The sequence below is a fragment of the Sorex araneus genome, chromosome 1, assembly GCF_027595985.1.
Source record: "Sorex araneus isolate mSorAra2 chromosome 1, mSorAra2.pri, whole genome shotgun sequence".
NCBI lineage: Eukaryota > Metazoa > Chordata > Mammalia > Eulipotyphla > Soricidae > Sorex > Sorex araneus.
In genome coordinates this window covers 388,271,387-388,286,209 of record NC_073302.1, presented here as the reverse complement: position 1 = coordinate 388,286,209, position 14,823 = coordinate 388,271,387, and the positions used below count along the sequence as shown (strand labels likewise).

General features: G+C 35.1%; 1 protein-coding gene across 3 annotated transcripts in view; it reads left to right on the top strand.

Annotated features, from left to right (window-relative positions):
• Nucleotides 1-14,823, top strand: part of ANKIB1 (ankyrin repeat and IBR domain containing 1) — a 151,868-nt gene that overhangs the window by 127,568 nt on the left and 9,477 nt on the right. For all 3 annotated transcript variants that reach the window (XM_055123825.1, XM_055123823.1, XM_055123822.1), the window contains exons 11-17: nucleotides 2,004-2,134; nucleotides 6,143-6,277; nucleotides 7,176-7,262; nucleotides 7,350-7,416; nucleotides 10,562-10,707; nucleotides 12,396-12,574; nucleotides 13,586-13,637. In XM_055123825.1, the coding sequence (XP_054979800.1) occupies nucleotides 2,004-2,134; nucleotides 6,143-6,277; nucleotides 7,176-7,262; nucleotides 7,350-7,416; nucleotides 10,562-10,707; nucleotides 12,396-12,574; nucleotides 13,586-13,637 (797 nt within the window). The remainder of the gene's footprint in view (nucleotides 1-2,003; nucleotides 2,135-6,142; nucleotides 6,278-7,175; nucleotides 7,263-7,349; nucleotides 7,417-10,561; nucleotides 10,708-12,395; nucleotides 12,575-13,585; nucleotides 13,638-14,823) is intronic.

Here is a 14,823-nt window from a genome sequence, read left to right as displayed (position 1 = left end):
CTAATTTTTTGAGAAGCGTCCATATTGTTTTCCAAAAGGGCTAAAGCAGTCAGCATTCCCACCAGCAGCTTAAAAGGGTCCCTTTCTCCCCACATCCTCTCCAACAGCAGTTGCTTTTGTTCTTTTGGATGTGTGTCATTCTCTGTGGTGTGTGGTGGTTTCTCATGGTTGTTTTGATTTGCATCACCCTGATGATTAGTGATTTTTTTCATGTGCCTTTTTGCCATTCGTATCTCTTCCTTGGAAAAGTTTCTGTTCATTTCTTTGGCCCATTTTCTGATGAGGTTGGATGTTTTCTTCTTGTAGAGTTCAACCAGTGCTTTATATACCCTTGATATCAACCCTTTATCAGATAGGTATTGGGTGAATATCCTTTCCCATTCTGTAGATTGCCTTTGTATTCTGGTCACTGTGTCTTTTGCAGTGCAGAAGATTTTTAGTTTAATATAGTCCCATTTGTTTATCTCTGTTTCTACTTGATTGCTTAGTTCTGTGTCTTCTTTGAAGATACCTTTAGCTTCAATATCGTGAAGAGTTTTGCCAACCTTGTCTTCGATGTACCTTATGGATTCTAGTCTGATGTTGAGGTCTTCAATCCATTTTGATCTGATTTTTGCAGAAAAAATATGCACTTTTGAATTGTTCATCTGAAACTCTTGAGCCCCCCTGCCTTTCCATCAGAGTGGGTGGTTTTATGTGTGGAGAGTTTGTAGAATATAAAATGTGAATTTAGAATTTTTTTAAACCATGTATCACTGAACCAGAGAAATAGTACAGTGGGTTAAGATGATTGTCAGTGTTCAGCCAACCCCAATTTATCCTTGGTACCAAATGTGGTCCCCCCAAGCACCACCAGAAGTGGTCCCTGAGCACAGAACCAAGAGAGCCTATTACAGGCACAAAACCTAATTACAACCAGTTATAGGGCTCAAAAACCATATAAAATAAGAAAATAAAGTGATGCCTTCCCTAAGATTGAATACATGACATTGAATTCATGCATTAGATTTATTTTTATTTTATCTGAAATCATGAGTAAAAAGGTTGATATTTTCATCTAATTTTTATATTCTTTACTAGAATGAAGTTTCTGATCATAGTTTGCAATTAACCTGTGTAAGGAATTTTCATCTAAATTAGCCATTCCTTGTAATTTTCCTTGGTGTAATTATTTATTAAACAGGAAATGACATTGCCGGGGGCTTTTTTTGGTTTGTTTTTATTTTAGTTTTTCTCTTCCATAGCTGGATAAGAATTTAGGGAGAGTGCCAGGGAGGTAGTACAGCAGGTAAGGCTGTACTTGCTCGAAGCTTACCTGGGTTTGATCCCCAGCATCACGTTTGGTCTCCCAGGCATTCCGTATGGGAATCAATAGCATATGATTCCTAAGTGCAGTAACCCCTGCTGTGGTTTGAGCATTACCAGTTGTGGCCCAAAAACAAACCAAAAAAAAAAAAAAGCAGAAAAAAGAATTTAGGGAGAAATTCCCCTTAAATAATTTTTCAAAAGTAGATTGTTGGCATTTAGCTCCTTATCTATAGTCATTCTACTCAGAATGAAGCAGTCGAAACAATTTACTGTAGGGATTGGGAGATAGCTTAGTGGTCAGAAGACATGTACCAAGAACTGAGTTTGAACCCGAGAACTATAGCCCTAATGGGATATAGAGGGATTTAACCCCCGAGGCTCCCAAAGCACTGCTTTGATTACACAGGTGGTCCCTGGCACTGCCAGGCCTGATGAGCTCCACATCTCGGGCCCTAGCAGTAAACCATACAACTTGGTTCTCTGATTATCAATGTGAGCCACCCTGGAACCCCCCTGACCCAACTGCTTGGGAGCACCCTCAAAAAAAAAAAAAAAAAAAGACGGCCATAGAATCTATTGCAAATGGGCAAGAGGTTCAAGTTGAGAAAAAACCTGCAAAGAAAACTTTGGGGTCCCACCCATAGTTTTACCCTAAATAATTTTCTGTGTGTGTTTTTGTGCTTACTATCCCAAAGTTGTGGGAGTTAGTGAAGCTTATGAGGATGCTGCCAATTGTCTCTGGTTGTTAACTAACTCCAAGCCTTGTGCTAACTGTAAATCTCCGATACAGAAGAATGAGGGATGCAATCACATGCAGTGTGCTAAGGTAAGCCATATAGAATTTTACCAACTTTTCAGTTAAAATTTTAATTTGATTATTAATCCAAAGAAGAAGTGTTAGAGGTATAAAAATATTAAGTTTCAGATAGACCAGGGGAAAGGGATTTTATTCTGTATTCTTTGTTGAATAATATAGTATTGGTTTACATGATTAAATTTTATAGCCGGTGAATGTTAAAAAAAATAAGGGTAAGAGTTCAATAATATACAGCCAAAAATAAGAAATACCGAAATCTTGTCCTGCGAGCCACCTACCTCAGTGAGGATTTTGAAAGTGTTTCGGATATATATGAATAATTATATCAAATTTTTAATTAGTATCTTGCATAGATCTTTTGCAAAGTTGTTTTTGCAACCTAGACTCTGGAGTACACAGCTCAGAGTCAGGCCCAATCCAGGCTGCCCTCCGTGCCCCCTGCCATACAAATGTAGGAAAAATAACCCTAATACAAATCCTACTAAATGCAAATCTAAACCGTGGTTCTGTATATAAGGTATATATAATATAGACACCCAAAGTAGTAGACAGACATTAATTCTGCTAATAAAAATATCTAATTACTAATTCACTGCTATGTTTTTTTAAATGCCAATCTACTTAACTGTAGGTCTGCAAAGAAAATATAATTACCTATAAAATAATATTGTTAGAAAGTTACCCTCTTTAGTTACATAGAAATAAATTGATCTTGCTCTTCAAGCCCATGTTCACCCTTGAACATGTATCTTGCTTGCTTTTCTGTTTCTTTGCTTGCCTGTTTCCGCCCTGAGAAGCCTGTGCACACACTTACTGCTTTCTCTCCCCTCATCTTTCAAAATAAATTTTAATAAAAGCTATCTTTAAAAAAAGAAATTGCCATATTTAAAACAAATACTCTGAAATTAGAGTTGTCAGATTAATGATCATATCTTTATGCAAATTTTAGTTTTAAAATTGTTATTCTTTTCCTTTTCTATTGGAAATGCATCTATATAAAATAACTTTTAAACTCTTGATAAAAACAATATATCTTTTCTACTTTAGCATGTGATGGAAACTTAGAAAGTTAGTACAGCAGGTGGGATGTTTGCCTTGCACAACTCCACCCCGGTTCATTCTTGGCATTCCATATGGCCCCCCATGCACCACCAAAAATGATCCCTAAGGTCAGAGCCAGGATTAAGCCCTATGCACCACTGGCTGTGACCCCAAAACAACAACAAAAGTAATTAGCAAATGAATTGGCTTAGGGAGATATTAATAATAATTTCCTAAGAGTAAGAAAAATCTAGTGCAGTGTCCTGAAATTGTGAAGAGTATTTAGTTAGTTTAGCTAAACAGGCCAGAATACTTCTATCTTATTTATGCTTTTATCTCTAACACCCATATCTTTTTTAATAGTTTTTTTTTGGGGGGGGCTCTGATACAGCTTACATTGATAGGTAAAGAAATACACTAGTTGATCACAAAAATTACCAGTTGGGCCACTACAAAAAGTAGGATGTGGTATCACCTTTTCTTTATACTACCTACTAGTAATAAGTACTGGTTAATATAATTAAAGTAATGAGTATTTTTGTGAATTAGGTATTGGTAAGGTAATTCATCTTAAAAAAATTTCGCTTAAGTTTTTGTCTTTTAAAAATGTTAATGTCAAACACGTGTAATGCAATCAATGGTCTAACACAATGATTAATTTTACATTTAGTAATGCCTTATTATTGAGTAGATGTTTTTATTTTCTGGCATCAAGTGGTTATACATTTTAAAAGAATAACAAATGGGAGATAACCCAAAGGACTAGAATTCATGTTTGGCACACAGAAGCCCCAGATTTGATTACTGGTACCACTTGGTTTTCCAAGCACCCAGCAGGAGTATTCCTGGAACCCTAAGCCAGGAGAATCCACCAAGCAAATTCATATTTGGCCTATAAATTAAAATCATAGAGATAAAATAATGACTAATATGGTCCTATTAAAATTATACACATTTTTATTCAATTTCCAATGATTTTCACCTGTTTCTGTGAGATTTTTGTTGCAGCTCAAAATTATTAAAACTGTAAGCTTTTCCATCATAAAATGTACAATTTGGCTATTTGTAAGTTTGTTTTGGTTTGATTTGATATTAGTGCCACACCTGGAAGTTCTCAGGGCTTACTACTGGCTGTGCACTCAGGATTTACTCCTGACAGGGTTCAAGGGACCATATTAGGTGTCCAGGATTGAACATGGTTTGGTCACTAAGGCAAGGACCCGTCCACTGTCTCTCTGGCCCCTATTTTGTAAGTTTTGCCACCAATTTTGAGAGATCAGTAAAGCTATACTGAAGGGTTGTTTTTATCGTCAGATGCAAAGTTTGCTTATACCAGACGACAAAAGAACCTTTGTAGTGTGGGAGTCTTGAAATAAACCCACAGTTCATTGTGTATTACGTGTTTGTGAAGGACTGTTTGAAAGAAGACTTTGGGGGCCAGACCAGTAGTACAGAGGTTAGGGTGTTTGCCTTGCATGTGGCCGAACTGGGTTCAAATCCAGCAACCCATGTGGTCTTCTGAGCACTGCTAAGAATGATTCCTGTGGTCAGAGGGAGAAGTGATCTCAGAGCGCTGATGGGTGTGGCCTCCAAAATAAATAAAGAATTTAAAAAAAATCAAAGTAGACTTTAATCTATCTGTTCATAGCAGATCAAGTATAAAACTTATAAAATTCCATAAAAATATAGTATACTTAACTACTAAGATATATGTATTGCTGTATGTTCAGACTCTGTATCCTGAAAACGTGGACTGCTCATCTTTTCAGTACCTAGGGAATAGTCACAAACATTGGTCATTGATCATCAAGGAAAATCTCAGCAACATTTCAGAAAATTAAAAGTAATTTAGTAAATCTAATCATAATGGAATAAAATAGAAATTAATAAGTAAGACTTTTTTGAAATTTTAGATCTCACAAACATCTTGAGATTTCTCAAAAAAAGTAAAATGTAAATTATTCTCTAGATAACTAGACTAATAAAAATATTTCATTTATCAGAATCTGTAAACCGTAAAAGTACCAGAAGAAAAAAAATAAATGCATATTTAAAAAAGAAAAACACGATTTTCCTGCTGAATATTCTTTGGCAGTGTCTTCTAATTATTGTAACTAAAGTGAAATTTTCTAAAAAATGTAAAATAGGTTTTATATTTGATGTCATGCTTTAGGAAACTTAAACTTGTTTCCAGTTTTAAAACCATTATAGACCAGTATAAATCAATAAGTTGCTACATACTCAGAATGTTCTTATTATTTGGAAAGAAATTGAATTGATATTCTTAAATTATTTGAGTGCATCAGTATTATAATTTAATTTATTCTTATAAGCATATTTTTAAACTACATAGTACAGATAAGAAGAAACTGAAAAAAAGGACGTGTCTTTTTTTTTCAAGGAAATAGAACAAATTCTACCATTTTTATTTATTTTTAAACTGAATCACCGTAAGATATAGTTACAATGCTTTCATATTTGAGTTTCAGTCATACAATGATTGAACACACATCCCTCCACCGGTGCACATTTTCCACCACCAATGTCCCCAGTATCCTTCCTCCATCCCACCCTTCCCCCGGCCTGTATGGCAGACAGTTTCCCCCATATCTCTCTCTACTTTTGGGCATTATGGTTTGCAATACAGATACTGAGACGCTATCACATTTGGTCCTTTATCTACTTTCAGCACACATCTTCCATCCCAGGTGATCTCTCCAACCGTCATTGACTTAGTGATCCCTTCTCTATTCCAACTGCCTTCTCCCTCAGCTCATGAGGAGGTTTCTAACCATGGAGCAATATTCCTTGCCCTTGACTTCGCTGTCCTTGGATGTGAGAATGTGTCTTTAATATTTTTTTTTCTGGGCACACAGTCAGGATTGTTTAATCTCTATAAATTGCTTTGCTAGAAAATCGAAAAGTAATTTGTATATTAACATGCAAAGATGTCAGTATATATGTTTTCTTTTGAAGTGCAAATACGATTTTTGCTGGATTTGCCTAGAAGAATGGAAAAAACATAGTTCTTCCACTGGAGGTTATTATAGATGTACTCGCTATGAAGTCATTCAGCATGTGGAGGAACAGTCCAAGGAAATGACCGTGGAGGTAAAAAGAATCATCTAAATCATGGCTTCCAGTGAAGCCATTCAATACCTTGAATATTCTACATCTTCTTTTTCCCTCTTCCATTGCTCATAATTAGGCATTAAATTGAATACACACTAGAATAGCCTTTCATTGAAAAAAATAGATCTATAGATGTGAATTTTTTAATTTTCTTTCCTTTTTTATGTTGAAGATGTCTTTTATATCCCAGTTTCCTTTGTAGTGTCTTAAAAACAATAACAATTAAAACAATACCACTGATCTTGTATTTTGTTATAGCATACAGTAAGTATCTTAATCTGTTGCCATAAGAAAATACCATAGACTGGAAACTCTTAAAATCCTGATTCTGACTATTTTGGTTTCTGTTGGGGATCTCTTCTTGGCTTGTAGAGAGCTTTCTGTTTTGCTATGCTTTCACAAGACTGGGGTAGGCCAGGCAGTAATAGGTGAGGGTGAGAAAGATAGCATTCTCTGGTGTCTCTTCCACTTTAAAGGAGGAAGTAGTACTAAATTAAGACCTCACTCTAGTGACCTTATTTAACTTATATCATCTCCTCAGACACTAGGCCTCCAAATACAGGTCCATTGGGGGCTAGAGTTTTTCAACATATGTATTTGATGGGGAAGTGTACAGCTCAATATATAGTATTAAACAATGTAAAACATGATCTGATCATCTCAACATTTCAGAATTATCTTTGACTTAGATTGCATAGTTAATATGTCACAGAATGTAAATGTAAGATTTTTTTCTGAGACCTTTCAAATATTTTTTTTATCAGTAATATAATCAACAAGCCTGTATTTATTACTACTTATTAATAAATGTAAGTGCCACACCAATTTCAATTTCTTGTAGTTTTATCAGTACCATGTATAGACATTTGTTTCCTAGGCTGAGAAGAAACACAAACGATTTCAAGAACTTGACAGATTTATGCACTATTACACAAGATTTAAAAACCATGAGCATAGCTATCAGGTATGTTCCTAATTATTTTAAGCTGAATTAATAATGTTTTGGGTGAACATAGGGAATGATTTAAACTATTTATTTCTATTCTTATAGTTAGAACAACGCCTTCTTAAAACAGCCAAAGAAAAGATGGAGCAATTGAGTAAAGCTCTCAAAGAAAGTAAGTTGTAAATGGTATATGTGATAATTAATATGAAATAGGCTTGAATCACTTTACTGGTGGGAGTTTAAAGCCCTAAAAGTAATACATTATTTCTATTAGCTTATTTTGATCATTGTGTATTCTCTGAAGCCAAGACAACAGTTTAATATTTAAGGCCTCTGTGAGTAGATTTTTCCACCAGATTTAACCTCATGAGCTCCTTTAATTCAGCTTGTACTGTTAGCAGATAAACACACATTTTTTGCTTAATTGCTCCGTGCCACTACTGATGCTCTACACTGTTGTAAGAAAAATGGATGGACCTTAAGGGAATCACTGACCTAATCAAGGATCGAGATTTGCATACCATCCAATCAATTGTGTGACCGATTTTTCAAAGTTTTTGGAGAAAATGTAGCAGAACTTTTAATAGACTGGAAGTCTTTTCAGTTCCAAGAGAAACCTCACTTGTAAATCAGGACATTGGAGTAAAAAAATAAGTTCTTGACAGAGCTAATTTATGGTTCATGAATTGGATATTCAGAAAAACATTTCTAGGGCCAGAGCAATAGTATAGCATGTAGGGTGCTTGCCTTACATGCCGCCAACCCAGTTTCAGTCCTGATGGTTCTTGAACCCATATGGTTCTTGAACCCATCAGAGTGTTCCATGAGCACTGTCATGAGTGGCCCAACTGCCCACCTGCAAAACAAAATGTAAGCAGTGAAGTTAGAACTAATGGATTCTGAAAGAAAAAATGTTCCTAAAATGCATTGACTATTGGTTACATTATTAGATTATGCTATCTCACAGTGGTCACACAGAGTATAGGTTCTACTGTGTTTGGTTGTGTTTAAAGGTTGCGTTTAAAAGTGATCATAATTTGTATTTAAAAAATTTAAGCCTAGGGGCTGGAGCAATAGAACAGCAGGTAGGGCGTTTGCCTTGCATGCGGCCTACCTAGCTTCGATTCCCAGCATCCCATATGGTCTCCTGAGCACTGCCAGGGATGATTCCTGAGTTCAGAGCCAGGAGTAACCCCTGTGCAGAGCCAGGTGTGACCCAAAAAGTAAATAAATAAATAAATAAATAAATAAATAAATGAATACATAAATAAAAACAAGCCTAAAAATGTAACCATATGTGTGTGTGGTCAAGTCTATGAAAATAACGTATACAGGATTCTCATAAGTATAATTCCCTAATTACTGTAGTAGCCTGAACTTAAACAAATTGAAATGGGGAGGAAATGTGTCAATATTAACTTAGTCTCCATGTTAATAATTGGTTCTTGGACATTAGTAATACTATGAAATTGCATCAGTATCAAATTCTTGAAGATAATTGGGCTGTAAAAACTGACAGCGGGAGAGAGGTGTGATGAGGCAAAGGTGACATAGGGAAAATGAGGTTCTTGGGGACTTTGGTAATGGACGGATATAGTAACTTTGTACATTGATACTATAAATGTTAACGCTGTGTCAAACAGGCTATCTAAACTATAAAATTAATTTTTGTTAAAAATAGAAAGGCACACAAGGAAGAGAACTCAAATGGCTGGAGTGTATGCCTTGCATGCGAGAGCCCCAGGTTTTGATCCCTGACTTGACATGATCCCCATAATATTCCTGAGAGTGACCCTGAGAGTGACTCACCATGCTGTGAGTAGTTCCTGAGCACAGTTTGATATGATCCAAAACCCAACAAAAAATTTGAAAGAAAAAAATTTCTCATAGAGTCTGCAGCAGAACTTCTGTTTCAACTCTGATTTATCCTTAATACTTGGAATGATGTCCAATACATAATATATACCCAGTAAACATTTGTGGATTACTGGGTGTGTTTTTTTTTAACATTCTGCAGGCCCTAAACAGTACAGTAAGATGTGAAAAAAATTAACAGTTGCAAGGATTGGAAAAGATTAAAAAAAATTTTACATTTCATGCACAGCATTATAACAAGAGGTAGTTTATTTCTTTTTTATCTTACTTAAATGCTTTTGTTTTGGTGTTTTGATACAGTATGTATACACACATGTACTCTTTCCTATTTTATTTCCTTTTTTTCTTCTTTCTTTTTGTTTGTTTTAAAGCCATACCTAGTAATGCACAGGGGTTACTCCTGACTCTGCACTTAAGAAATACTGCTGGCAGGGATCAGACCTGAGTTGTTATGTGCAAAGCAAATACCCTTCTATGCAGCCTACACGTACTCTTTCTAAAAGCATGGAGAATGTTATTTTCAAAGGATATATGAAATTCAGTTCTGCTTAATTTCTAGGTATTTGTATTTTAGGATGAAACTATAATGTTATAAGAATGTATGCTCTCGGGGCTGGAGCAATAGCACAGCGGGTAGGGCATTTGCCTTGCACGCGGCCGACCCGGGTTCGATTCCCAGCATCCCATATGGTCCCCTGAGCACCTCCAGGAGTAACTCCTGACTGCAAAGCCAGGAGATAACCCCTGTGCATTGCCGGGTGTGACCCAAAAAGAAAAAAAAAAAAAAAGAATGTATGCTCTCCAGTGTTAAGGCGATTTCTTTTCCCTTTTTTCTTATTCTACTTCCCTTTCTCTCCCTGAAGGTTTTTATTTGCTAGCTTTAGTTAATCCAGTTAGTTGTTCCTCAGAGTGTTGTACACTTTTTATACAATATTCATTTTATTCATTCATTTTATACAGTATTGGTTTTTCTGCAGCATAATTACAATTCGGCTCCACCCACCCCCCAGTGCAAACGTTTTGTCAAGGCATTCATTCTGTTTCTTAATCAGCAACATTCTGTTGAGGATAACCTCAGAAACGTAGTAAAGTGTGGAAGTTTTGGGTTGACCTCAGGTTTGATTTGTTCACCAAGAGACTGAAAACAGAATCCAAGATTGCTGTACCTATTTCTTCATGACTGCTATTAGTGTGCTCCTGGACTACTGCAGTGTGGGCTTTGTTTTAAATAATTATTTGTCATACATAAATATTTTATGTAGGTTTTTAGTCTTGTTCAGATGCTATCCTACAGCTCTAGTTTTGTCTTAGGGAATAATTCTTAGGGAATAATTATTTTTTTCCTTAAGAAAACAGATTTTAAATTTTATAATTAGATGTATTTTTATATTTAAATTTTATATTTGATAAAAGTTTTTTCCACTCTCTGATTTATTTTATAGCTGAAGGAGGCTGTCCAGATACCACTTTCATTGAAGATGCAGTTCATGTGCTCTTAAAAACCCGACGCATTCTCAAGTGTTCTTATCCATATGGATTTTTCTTAGAACCTAAAAGCACAAAGAAAGAAATATTTGAACTCATGCAAGTAAGCTATCTTTTTGAAAAACTAAATGGAGTTCACATTTTTTTTAAAAATCCCCTTTCCATCATGTAACTTGTTTTATCTTATTTGGGTATTACTAGTAAACAGTTATGTTTTTAGTTTTAGAGTGGTTTTAGTAAACACAAGGTTACCAGTAGCAAGCTAAAATATTCTTTATATACATCAACCTTCAGGTCCCAGTAAGTTCCAAACTGTGCAAACATTTCTTTGTTTTAAACTGACTAAGGCTCAAATCTGGCCTAAATCTCATTATGTAATTTGGAATTTTATCTTCAGAGATGAAACAGGTATTATTTACTAAATGAGAAAAAACAGGTATTATTTACTAGATGAGACGTAGTTATTTTAGAAGTCCAACTGAAAATGACCAGTGAGATAGCTTAGGGGGGCTGGAGTATCTGCCTTGCATGTAAGAAACCAGAGTTCAGTTTCTGTTCCTATCCCTGTGCACTTTCAGGAGTGACCACTGAGCATCAAGCTAGGAGTAGTCCCAAGCTCCACCAGGTATGACCCCCAAATCTGAGAAAGTTTTAGTTAGACAGTATCTAAAAAACAAAATCACCCAAACTTCATTATAGTTACACTTCATTGTGCCTTTTTCTTTTACTCTTGAAGCTACCACAATTTCCATTGTAACTAGTTTCTTTGCTCATCCAGTTTTTAATACTATATTTCTTTCAAGATTCAAATATCAGTTTGCCCCATGAAGCCGCTTTCAAGACCCAACTACGAATCACAGGAGTCTTCACTTGGCACAGACTCCTCAGCATTTACATATAGTATATTCTGTGTGGTCATGCATTTGATTGTACAATGCCTTGAAACTTACTCATTTTTTCTTTATAGACAATTTATAAGCTTATAGACCACTGGTGTGCTCCAAATTTACTTGTAATCTAGCAACCAAATTGCTATAAATGCCTAGCAAATGAGTGCTGTATCTCTGATTTCTTCATGTATGATTCGTCTTTCTCTTTCATAGTCTGAAAAAAATATATACAAAATAGAAAATATATGTGTTCCATTCCAGAGCATTCCCTAGCAATCAAATTTAGTACTATAATGGAGTGCAGCTTACTTATTTGTTTGATCTTAGGGCAGTGCTCCAGTGCTCTGGGCTGTGCCTGGCTCTGAGCTCAGGAGTGAGGGATCCTAAATTACACTCAAAGGATGTGTGGTGCTAGGGATTTGAACCCAGAGTCCTCCACTTCCAAGGCAAGCACATTAACCCTTATGCTTTTTCTCCATTCCTGAGAAATGGAGACTTTTAAACTCAGATTCAGGAGATCCAGGGATGAGGAGAGTTGAGGAACTGACAACTGTCTTTGTTTTTGGATTTTTTCTTCTGGTTGTGAGTTCATTTGCCATTCTGAGAGAGCAGCATCCCCTGGTCTATCAGAAAGCATATCTAATTCCAGGTAATACTTGATTGCATGGGGGTTACATGAAGTAAGTTTCATAAGCTAGTCAGAATGGCCTGATTCCAGAAGAAGTAAAAATGTGAGTATAAGAAATATTCGATATTTTTTAAAATAAAATACATTAAATAGAAAATTATTTCAAAATCTCGATACATGTTTGATATTAAAATAGATTTAATGGAGAAACAAGATAAACATTGTACTTGCTTTTAACTAACATACTCAATCTATAACCTTTTATTTTCATAGACAGACCTAGAAATGGTCACTGAAGACCTTGCTCAAAAAGTCAATAGGCCTTATCTTCGCACACCACGCCACAAGATCATCAAGGCGGCATGCCTCGTTCAGCAGAAGAGGCAAGAATTCCTGGCGTCTGTGGCAAGAGGAGTTGCTCCTGCAGACTCACCAGAAGCTCCAAGGCGCAGGTAAAAGGCGCACTGTGAAAATCATCCTCCAACCTCAGATGCTAGCAGGATTTTTATCTTATCTAACTAGGGTTCATATTCTTTGGAAGTTATTTATAGCTAAGCTATGGATTGCTAATACCTTTATCTCTTCTTTTTGTGATTTTTTTCTATTTTTCTTGTTTTCTGTCATTGTGTAATATCTGACTAAATTAGGCTAGTTTAATTTCATATTTAAGTGAACCCAACGCAAAGACTACTCTGTTGTGGGATTTCAAATAACTTATATAGGTAATGTGATGGCCATTAACAGTTTTTGCTTGGTATTGTTTTGTTTTGGTTTTTTGTTTTGTTTTGGTGTTTTTTTTGGAATTTTTTGTTTCTTAATGTATTCTGTGTGAATTTTTTCCCTACAACCTTGCCATATACATATATATATACATACATACATATAAATATATATTATTGTGGTAAGCAGTTATGAAAAAATTAGAAATCTGTATTAGCAAAGTTATTTCAGTCACCCGTGCTGATACACTGATGTTGTGAGCTTCAGCCAAATACATAGCAAACTAGACCACTGGTTTGTGGACCAGCAGGAAATTTCTGCAACTGGCATCAGTCCACAGTGGTTGAATACTGCTGCTTTAAAATACATTTGGTTTTTCACTGTTTCAGATAGTTTCCTGTAATTATAAATTGAAGCATATTTTCTTATTCAGAATAGTTATAGGTATTTGACATTTTAATGTTAATTTACAGAAAAATTAAAAATAGGAACAGTCTCAAAACACTGTTTTAACCTGATGATTTTTATTTTTTTAACCATTTTACACAAAGCAATTTAGAGTCTAAAAGAAATAAATTGAAATACTATTTTAATTATTTAATTATATTAAATGATTGCTCTTTTTTGTTAAGCAAGTTTTAAGACAAGGAATTTAAAGTTAATGTTCCAGGGGCAAGGTTCTTGTGTGATTGTACTTTGTAGTACTGATAATAAATCAAATGGTATGTCTAATTTCTTTGTAGCTTTGCTGGTGGAACATGGGACTGGGAATATTTAGGATTTGCATCACCTGAGGTAATTGTTCTTAGGAGGTTTTCTTTTCCTCTTAACTGTATTTTTCTTGCTTGCTTTTAAACCTTTATCTTTGCTTTTACTGAGGTTATCAGCAATATTTTTTCTCTAATAAAAATGACACAGCAGAGCCTACATTTTATCTCTTCATGCTGTAAAATTATCATATTTTTAAGTGCATTCCACTTATCTTTTACTAAGAAGTCAGAATTAAGGTAAATTTAAAGCATTTTTGAAAAATGTTCAAATTGGTTAATAAGGATATAAATTTTATTTATTAGAAGTGCATTTCTACTTGTAATATTGTCCTAACATGAATCTACTAAAAATCTTAGTGTATTTTTTAAAGTTGTCTCACAACCTGAGATTCTTAATTGTTAATGGTGTAAACCTGATAATAATAATGTTTATGCAGAAAAAAAATGCTTTACTTAGTGACTATGTTTCTCTTTAAGATTTTCCCACTCCTTATTTTTTTCAAGTGTTAATTCATATGCCATATTAAAACAGTTCTAATATGCATTGGAAACAGCTGAAGAACATGAAAATAAGAGTGAAAAATCTTAATCACATTCCTCTTTTACTGATTTAAATGCCACTGTCACTGATTTTAAATGGTTTTAGCAAATCTTTCTAATTCTGTTGCTCTTTCCTTGCTCTTCACAAAATAAAGTGATACTTATCATACAATACCTTTTAACTTAATTCTTGGAAAGGAGCAGGACAAACAATGAAATCCATATCACCTGTGATCCATTTGTAACTAAGAGACAGGGAAATGGTTTATTTTCTACTAGTGACTGTGGCTTTTTTAAATCAAGAACTTTTTCTTTTCAGCAGGTGTAGATACTTGCAATCACCATGTGACATTTTGTGTTATAGATATATTCTGGAAAATATTGACTTTTGAGAAAACAGTTTATGCTTAAATTTCTGATAGGAAATTTTAAGTACATTAAAATTGAGGGGGCTGGAGAGATAGCACAGCGGGTAGGGCGTTTGCCTTGCACGCGGCCGACCCGGGTTCAAATCCCAGCATCCCATATGGTCCCCTGAGGACGGCCAGAGGAATTCCTGAGTGCAGAGCCAGGAGTAACCCCTGTGCATCGCCAGGTGTGACCCAAAAAGCGCAAAAAAAATAAAAATTAAAAAAAAAATACATGATTTCTAATATAAAGAAAATTAACCT